The sequence below is a fragment of the Sinocyclocheilus grahami genome, unplaced genomic scaffold (assembly GCF_001515645.1).
Source record: "Sinocyclocheilus grahami isolate Dianchi unplaced genomic scaffold, SAMN03320097.WGS_v1.1 scaffold381.1, whole genome shotgun sequence".
Lineage (NCBI taxonomy): Eukaryota > Metazoa > Chordata > Actinopteri > Cypriniformes > Cyprinidae > Sinocyclocheilus > Sinocyclocheilus grahami.
In genome coordinates, this window is record NW_015505560.1 from 362,763 (window position 1) to 372,610 (window position 9,848).

At 38.6% G+C, this 9,848-nt stretch overlaps 1 protein-coding gene across 1 annotated transcript; it reads left to right on the plus strand.

The window, feature by feature from the left end:
* Positions 1-472: 472 nt before the first annotated feature.
* On the plus strand, positions 473-9,035 carry LOC107549811 (band 4.1-like protein 3). Its single transcript, XM_016230984.1, has 4 exons — positions 473-2,250; positions 3,472-3,540; positions 3,618-3,710; positions 8,806-9,035. Exons 1-4 carry the CDS (start codon positions 529-531, stop codon positions 8,905-8,907), a joined length of 1,986 nt encoding a protein of 661 aa, XP_016086470.1. The 5' UTR covers positions 473-528; the 3' UTR covers positions 8,908-9,035.
* The last annotated feature ends 813 nt before the right edge of the window (positions 9,036-9,848 follow it).

The following is a 9,848-nucleotide window of genomic DNA, read 5'->3' on the forward strand; positions in this document are numbered from 1 at the left end:
CTGACTAACGATGGAAACGCTCTCTCTCTTCCCGATTGGAAGTGTTTGATGAGTCACTGATTAATTACACATCTTCATCTGAACGCTGCATGATCACAGATGTTGTTTAACACACTCTATTCTTCACATCTGCATGTCTGGATGAATTTATTCATGAGCAGCTGGACGTTTCCATTTGTTGAGGATGTTTAGCCTGATTTTGGCTTCGACAATGGGTCGAATGAGAAACTGATTGTCAAGTCACCTATAGTTCTATAGTGCTTTACACAATACAGATTGTTTCAAAGCAGATTTACATTAATAAACAGGAAAATAACTGTTAATTTCAATTTCAGCTCTAAAACGATCTACAGAAGACAATAGAGTTCAAGTTTTGTTGTCATCTGATAGTGTCAGTGCAGATAAATTCATAATATTACTGAATATTAATTGCCTTTTAAATCCCAGCTTTTAATTAAACTTCACCTCCAAATCTGGGATCAGAAACACCAAAATATTGAGGTTGAAGAAGAAATTAAGGAAACTCCAATGGAAAGTCCATCTAAAGGAGAAGAAACCAGCTCAGAAACCCAAGAAATTCCTGCTGGAAACCAAGAAGATAAAGACATTCTCCAAGTCTTGAATCAGAAACACCAAAATATTGAGACTGAAAATGAAATCAAGGAATCTGCTTTGGAAGAAACCACCTCAAAAACCCAAGAGATTCTTACTGGAACCCAAGAAGTTATGTGCCATGAAGATGATGACGAAGATGAAGATATGCTCCAAATATTGGATCAGAAACACCAAAGTATTGAGGTTGAAGATGAAATCAAGGAAACTTCAATGGAAATTCCATCTAAAGAAGAAGAAACCAACTCACAAACCCAAGAAATTCCTGCTGCAAACCAAGAAGATAAAGACATTCTCCAAATCTGGGATCAGAAACACCAAAATATTGAGGTTGAAGATGAAATCAAGGAAACTTCAATGGAAATTCCATCTAAAGAAGAAGAAACCAACTCAGAAACCCAAGAAATTCCTGCTGCAAACCAAGAAGATGAAGACCTGCTCCAAATCTGGGATCAGAAACACCAAAATATTGAGGTTGAATATAAAAACAAGGAGCCTGCATTGGAAGAAACCACCTATGAAAACCAAGAGATTCCTACTGGAAATCAAGAAGTGATGTGCCATGGAGAAGACACCATGGTTGAAGACATGCTCCAAATCTGGGATCAGAAACACCAAAATATTGAGGTTGAAGAAGAAATTAAGGAAACTCCAATGGAAAGTCCATCTAAAGGAGAAGAAACCAGCTCAGAAACCCAAGAAATTCCTGCTGGAAACCAAGAAGATAAAGACATTCTCCAAGTCTTGAATCAGAAACACCAAAATATTGAGACTGAAAATGAAATCAAGGAATCTGCTTTGGAAGAAACCACCTCAAAAACCCAAGAGATTCTTACTGGAACCCAAGAAGTTATGTGCCATGAAGATGATGACGAAGATGAAGATATGCTCCAAATATTGGATCAGAAACACCAAAGTATTGAGGTTGAAGATGAAATCAAGGAACCTGCATTGGAAACGCCATCTGAAAGAGAAGAAACCAACTTAGAAACCCAAGAGATTCCTGCTGGAAACCAAGATGAGAACATTCTCCAAATCTGGGATCAGAAACATCAAAATATTGAGGTTAAAGATGAAACTGCAATGGAAGAAATCACCTCAGAAGCCCAAGAGATTCCTGCTGGAAACCAAGATGAGAACATGCTCCAAATCTGGGATCAGAAACAACAAATTAGTGAGTTTGAAAATAAAAACAAGGAGCCTGCAATGGAAGAAACCACCTATGAAACCCAAGAGCTGGAGAATGAAATGTTGGTGTCGTTCCACAACAACAACATTGAGAGTTTTGATCAAGAACAAGTGTTTTCAGACTCGTTTGAACTTTCTCAGCTCTTGTTCTTCAATCAAGAGGAACCTGCGGATGAATCCATCAACGTCCAACCTTACGGAGAATTTCCACTTTATATGAAGTCCGTATCATCAACTGCACAGAACCAGATGGAAGACCAACCTCAAGAGATGATGATCAACGATAAAGATGAAGAAGCTTCCTCATGTTCCCATTTGAGCGAGCAGCCAAGGTTTCAAACATCAGACCTTATGGAAACAAACGTGCATGAACTGGATCCTGGACCAAACCAGGAGAAGGAAGTTGCACAGGAAATAAAGCATAGTGCTTCTACAGCACCTCGTATGGAGGTAACCAATCCCAGTGTGCACTGGGGTCACCGTGTGATATCAGCACTGACTAACGATGGAAACGCTCTCTCTCTTCTTGCTTCACGATTGGAAGTGTTTGATCAGTCACTGATTAATTACACGTCTTCATCTGAACGCTGCATGATCACAGATGTTGCTTAACACACTCTATTCTTCACATCTGCATGTCTGGATGAATTTATTCATGAGCAGCTGGACGTTTCCATTTGTTGAGGATGTTTAGCCTGATTTTGGCTTCGACAATGGGTCGAATGAGAAACCGATTGTCAAGTCACCTATAGTTCTATAGTGCTTTACACAATACAGATTGTTTCAAAGCAGATTTACATTAATAAACAGGAAAATAACTGTTAATTTCAATTTCAGCTCTAAAACGATCTACAGAAGACAATAGTGTTCAAGTTTTGTTGTCATCTGATTGTGTCAGTGCAGATAAATTCATAATATTACTGAATATTAATTGCCTTTTAAATCCCAGCTTTTAATTGAACTTCACATGCATCGTATAAATGCATGATGCTGCATGCAAAAAAAAATGGTCTGTTTTGTCTTTTTCCTGTTGAATTTCCTGAAATGCGTCAGATTACAGAAGTCTAATGGGTTGCAACTGCAGTTTCTTGTTGAAATATAAAGAGTTTAGTGTTTGCTAGTAGTTGTCTTTATAATGAACTGAAATATCAATATGCCATCATGAAAGCGATGATCTGTGGTGTAGGTTATTCAAGCACTTCCCCAGTGTTTCATTTGCAAAAATCGATAAACGCCACTTAAAAAAAACGATGAAATTTCAACAAACTTGATGAAGCTGTGATATCTTCTTCAGGGCGAAAAAGGAAAATAAAAGCTGAAACGTTTTCGCGGAAGCTTGCAAAAGCAGCACTTTACAATATTGAGGGAAAAGCTCTGTGTATTGCGTGTAATCACATCCATACAGTTTATGATCACAACAACAAAAACGTTTGTCAGGCGTCTACATTATCATCTTTTTAATATGTTCACTTTCAATGAACTTTAATTTAGTAAATTAGCTGTATTTGTTTAAGTTATTATTATTTAATCAAAACAACCCAACTGCAGTTTGATTGATATTACTTGGAATGTGCAATAAAAAAAAAAAAAGCGATTCCTGGGAGGGAAATAAAAAAGTTATCGGTTTTGGCAAATTAACTCTTCCAGTGATTTTCTGTGTTTGTGAATCAGCAGTCGGAGGAAGCGCTTAAAGACGTTCCTGTGGTTCAGACCGAGACCATCACGTACGAGTCTGCAGAGGTGAAGCGCTCTCAACTCTGTCTCATGCCGTTTCCAGTGTGCCGGCGTGTTTGTAATGCATCTGTGTGTGTTTATAGATCGAAGCCAGCGGCGACTCGGATCCAGGCATCCTCATGAGCACTCAGACCATCACATCAGAGAGCAACAGCAGCACCACACACATCACCAAGGTCAGTGGAGACTAGGGCTGTGTATCACCAGCAAAGTCATGATACGATACGTATCGCGATACAGGACTGCACTGAATTTCACCTCAGCAGAATTTAGAAAAACAGCTGTTTATTAAACACTGCTTACTATAGTGCCATTTCTAACTATTGGCAGAGCAGCAGCTGAGCTCCGCATTATGAAGCGCCTCTATAACTGTATCACAGTACAATATAGGTAATTGCGTATGTTTCATGTTTACATTGTGCACTCCCCACCAGGTACAATATTCTGATTGTTTGCATCTTATTTTTAAGCCCATAAATAATAATGTACTTGTTCTAATAAATTTATATTGTAATGTACTCATTCTAATATGTTTAAAAAATAATTTACATTGCTGGTAGGTTATCATTGCACAAATTAACACACGCTCTACAATAATTTTTTTTTTAGAAGAGTTCTAAACTAACGCGCTGTCTTCACTGTATCTAACGCTCACACGCTCAAGGCTGATTTATACTCGAGTGTCAGCAAGTTCGCTTTGAGTGCGTGCGACGTCGTTTCGCATGGCGGTGTGCACAACATTTTTTTTAACTTTCCGCGCAGCTCCGCTTCCGAAGATGCACGAGTTCAAAGCAACTCTAGCCGAACATGCACGTCTGTGCCAGCATTTGTGTGAAACAGAAGCGGTTAGATGTTAAGTGCAGTCTCACACACAGATCACGTTGCAGCCGCACTCAGACATCCAGGAACAAACTTTTTACCGCTGCCCCGCAATTTTATCAACTAAATAGCTTAATCGCTATTAAAGAGCTACATTATCTTTCTCAACAAGGAGCTGGTAGCATCATTGTTTCTAAAGGAATTAAAGCCACAGCTTCACTGTTTATAGAGAAACCCGGCAAAACGGTGGTGCTAAAGAGCTACATTATCTTTCTCAACAAGGAGCTGGTAGCATCATTGTTTCTAAAGGAATTAAAGCCATAGCTTTACTGTTAATAGAGAAACGCGGCAAAACGGTGGTAATTCATACATACACAGCCTCTCTCTCTCTCTCTCTCTCTCTCTCTCTCTCTCTGTGTGTGTCTCTCTCTCTGTGTCTCTCTCTCTCTCTGTGTCTCTCTCTCTCTCTCTGTGTGTGTCTCTCTCTCTCTCCTTCTCTCTCTCTCTCTGTGTCGTAAATGAACAGTTGATGAATCACACTTTTCTGAGAATAGACTTGAAGTGGAGATCGCTAAACTGCAAGCTAAGCGGTGTTTTCAGAAAGCAAGCTCGTTTATCCAGTGGAGAGAGAGCGAGTGTGCACATGGTTGCCAGGTTGACAAAGATAAGTAGCACGTTTAGCAGATATTTCTGTATTGTGCAAGTGTAAAGCTCTGTTTTGGGGATTACGTCTCTTTATATCAGGCAACCCCGTTGTGTTCCTCTGTGGCCAGATTATTAACAGATGCTCTTTTCTACTCAATTTTAAACGTTGTAAAATTAAGCGTGGCACACGTGCCACAGTATCGATACTCATATCGTCAAATCTCTGTGACGATACATCGTCGTATCGATATTTTTAACACAGCACTAGTGGAGACTAGGGCTGCCACAACTAATCCATAAAGAAAACAATCCACAACGAATGTGATTATCGATTAGTCTCGTCTGCCCACCGCGCACGGAAAACTTCTGCCAGTCACGTCACATTACAACAGCGTTCTACGGACGAAATGCATCTAAAAATAGCAGATGAAACGGAGTGTGCTGTTTAATGTGTGAGAAATGTTTCCTTCCTTCTGTAAACGTTACATATTCGGCCGAAATGGTTCCTTCCTTCTGTAAACGTTACATATTTGGCTGAAATGGTTCCTTCCTTCTGGTTCCTTCCTTCTGTAAACGTTACATATTTGGCTGAAATGGTTCCTTCCTTCTGGTTCCTTCCTTCTGTAAACGTTACATATTTGGCTGAAATGGTTCCTTCCTTCTGGTTCCTTCCTTCTGTAAACGTTACATATTTGGCTGAAATGGTTCCTTCCTTCTGGTTCCTTCCTTCTGTAAACGTTACATATTTGGCTGAAATGGTTCCTTCCTTCTGGTTCCTTCCTTCTGTAAACGTTACATATTTGGCTGAAATGGTTCCTTCCTTCTGGTTCCTTCCTTCTGTAAACGTTACATATTTGGCTGAAATGGTTCCTTCCTTCTGGTTCCTTCCTTCTGTAAACGTTACATATTTGGCTGAAATGGTTCCTTCCTTCTGGTTCCTTCCTTCTGTAAACGTTACATATTTGGCTGAAATGGTTCCTTCCTTCTGGTTCCTTCCTTCTGTAAACGTTACATATTTGGCTGAAATGGTTCCTTCCTTCTGGTTCCTTCCTTCTGTAAACGTTACATATTTGGCTGAAATGGTTCCTTCCTTCTGGTTCCTTCCTTCTGTAAACGTTACATATTTGGCTGAAATGGTTCCTTCCTTCTGGTTCCTTCCTTCTGTAAACGTTACATATTTGGCTGAAATGGTTCCTTCCTTCTGGTTCCTTCCTTCTGTAAACGTTACATATTTGGCTGAAATGGTTCCTTCCTTCTGGTTCCTTCCTTCTGTAAACGTTACATATTTGGCTGAAATGGTTCCTTCCTTCTGGTTCCTTCCTTCTGTAAACGTTACATATTTGGCTGAAATGGTTCCTTCCTTCTGGTTCCTTCCTTCTGTAAACGTTACATATTTGGCTGAAATGGTTCCTTCCTTCTGGTTCCTTCCTTCTGTAAACGTTACATATTTGGCTGAAATGGTTCCTTCCTTCTGGTTCCTTCCTTCTGTAAACGTTACATATTTGGCTGAAATGGTTCCTTCCTTCTGGTTCCTTCCTTCTGTAAACGTTACATATTTGGCTGAAATGGTTCCTTCCTTCTGGTTCCTTCCTTCTGTAAACGTTACATATTTGGCTGAAATGGTTCCTTCCTTCTGGTTCCTTCCTTCTGTAAACGTTACATATTTGGCTGAAATGGTTCCTTCCTTCTGGTTCCTTCCTTCTGTAAACGTTACATATTTGGCTGAAATGGTTCCTTCCTTCTGGTTCCTTCCTTCTGTAAACGTTACATATTTGGCTGAAATGGTTCCTTCCTTCTGGTTCCTTCCTTCTGTAAACGTTACATATTTGGCTGAAATGGTTCCTTCCTTCTGGTTCCTTCCTTCTGTAAACGTTACATATTTGGCTGAAATGGTTCCTTCCTTCTGGTTCCTTCCTTCTGTAAACGTTACATATTTGGCTGAAATGGTTCCTTCCTTCTGGTTCCTTCCTTCTGTAAACGTTACATATTTGGCTGAAATGGTTCCTTCCTTCTGGTTCCTTCCTTCTGTAAACGTTACATATTTGGCTGAAATGGTTCCTTCCTTCTGGTTCCTTCCTTCTGTAAACGTTACATATTTGGCTGAAATGGTTCCTTCCTTCTGGTTCCTTCCTTCTGTAAACGTTACATATTTGGCTGAAATGGTTCCTTCCTTCTGGTTCCTTCCTTCTGTAAACGTTACATATTTGGCTGAAATGGTTCCTTCCTTCTGGTTCCTTCCTTCTGTAAACGTTACATATTTGGCTGAAATGGTTCCTTCCTTCTGGTTCCTTCCTTCTGTAAACGTTACATATTTGGCTGAAATGGTTCCTTCCTTCTGGTTCCTTCCTTCTGTAAACGTTACATATTTGGCTGAAATGGTTCCTTCCTTCTGGTTCCTTCCTTCTGTAAACGTTACATATTTGGCTGAAATGGTTCCTTCCTTCTGGTTCCTTCCTTCTGTAAACGTTACATATTTGGCTGAAATGGTTCCTTCCTTCTGGTTCCTTCCTTCTGTAAACGTTACATATTTGGCTGAAATGGTTCCTTCCTTCTGGTTCCTTCCTTCTGTAAACGTTACATATTTGGCTGAAATGGTTCCTTCCTTCTGGTTCCTTCCTTCTGTAAACGTTACATATTTGGCTGAAATGGTTCCTTCCTTCTGGTTCCTTCCTTCTGTAAACGTTACATATTTGGCTGAAATGGTTCCTTCCTTCTGGTTCCTTCCTTCTGTAAACGTTACATATTTGGCTGAAATGGTTCCTTCCTTCTGGTTCCTTCCTTCTGTAAACGTTACATATTTGGCTGAAATGGTTCCTTCCTTCTGGTTCCTTCCTTCTGTAAACGTTACATATTTGGCTGAAATGGTTCCTTCCTTCTGGTTCCTTCCTTCTGTAAACGTTACATATTTGGCTGAAATGGTTCCTTCCTTCTGGTTCCTTCCTTCTGTAAACGTTACATATTCGGCTGAAATGGTTCCTTCCTTCTGTAAACGTTACATATGCGGCCGAAATGGTTCCTTCCTTCTGTAAACGTTAAATATTCAGCTGAAATGGTTCCTTCCTTCTGTAAACGTTACATATTCAGCTGAAACGGTTCCTTCCTTCTGTAAACGTTACATATTCAGGTGAAATGGTTATATTAATGGTAATATTCAGCGCAATCATATTATTTTTGAAAAATTTGTAAAACCTAGTGAAGATTTAAAATGACAATTAATAACTTTGGCAGAATATTTTTTATGGCAGTGTAATTATTTCACTGAATTTTTTTTTTCAGTAAATCGTGGTAAAAATATATTATAGTCATTATTTTATCCTCAGAAAAAAATTGACTTAAAAAGAACGCATTCTAATTAAAGATCAAATTAAAGCTGTGCTAAACTTTTTGATATTTTATATATATATTATTCACTCGTTACATATAGAGCTGCACGAATTGGCCAAAAATGTATACAGTATTGAGATTTTGTTGTCATATTGCAATTTGAACTGTGATATGATAAACATTTCTCTTTTTTAGTTATGATAGAGATTCATCACATTTTACGTGACATTCACGCTGTTATTTTAGGAACCCAAACAAAATTAATAATAATTATTGTTATTGAAATGTTATCATTGTTACTGTTGTTATTAGTTTTAGCTCAAATTTATAGAAAATGAAGACAAATACTTTACTGAATTTACACTACAGGTTAAAATACCAATATTTATGTTTTAAATTCTTCACTTTCAGATGTTACCATTTTAAACTCGAACTCTTACTTTAGTGGAATATTTTTTTGATTGTGTTTGTGTTTTTCGTCAGACAGTGAAGGACGGTATTTCAGAGACTCGCATCGAAAAGAGGATCGTCATCACAGGAGACGCAGACATTGACCACGATCAGGTACAGCCACGGGTGGGTTAACCAGTTATCTAGTTCGTTAACCAGCAACACAAAACCTCAGTGACCGAACCTGATTAAACACGTGATTGTGCCTTTGCTTTGACTGGATGCTTGAGGCCCAAAAACACCAAAAATATGCTAATTCCATTGTCAGCTTACAATTAAAATATATTATTTCAGTTATCGTTTCGTTTATTTTTTAACTACAGTATATAAACACATTTTAACCCTTTAACTGCCACCCCCCATTTTTTTAAATAGGCATGCAGGTGCACTATCCAAACTTAAATTGTTGTAATTTATGAACACTTTGGAATACAGACATAAGTTTGGTCTCTTTTTAAAGAAGGAAATCAGCAGATTATAGCAAATTTAAGTATCAAAAAGTTATGGTAATTTAAATTTACTGTAAAGAAAATACACTATATTAATTTTATTTTATTTTACATAATAAATATTTTACATAACAGGTTTTACTCTAAAATTGGTATAAAATTAAAGCCTTATGTCTAAATAAGTTATGTTCCAAATTTGAAGTTGATATGAAAAAAATGTAGGTTCCTGTGAGATTTTATTTAGGGCGTCATACCACAAACAGCCACATAACCACCAAATATGTGAGTGAGTGAGTGAGTGAGTGAGAGTGTGTGTGTGTGTGTGAGAGTGAGAGTGTGTGTGTGTGAGATTGATTGAGTGGGTGGGTGAGTGAGTGAGTGGTTGGTTGGTTGGTTGGGTGGGTGAGATTGCGTGATTGATTGATTGATTGAGTGAGTGAGTGAGTGAGTGATTGATTAAGTGATTGGTTGATTGAGTGATTGGTTGAGTGAGTGAGATTGTGTGTGTGTGTGTGAGCGGTCGGTCAGTCGGGTGATTGAGTGAGTGGTTGGTTGGTTGAGTGGGTGAGTGAGTGATTGCGTGTGTGAGAGCGGTCAGTTGATTGATTGATTGATTGATTGATTGAT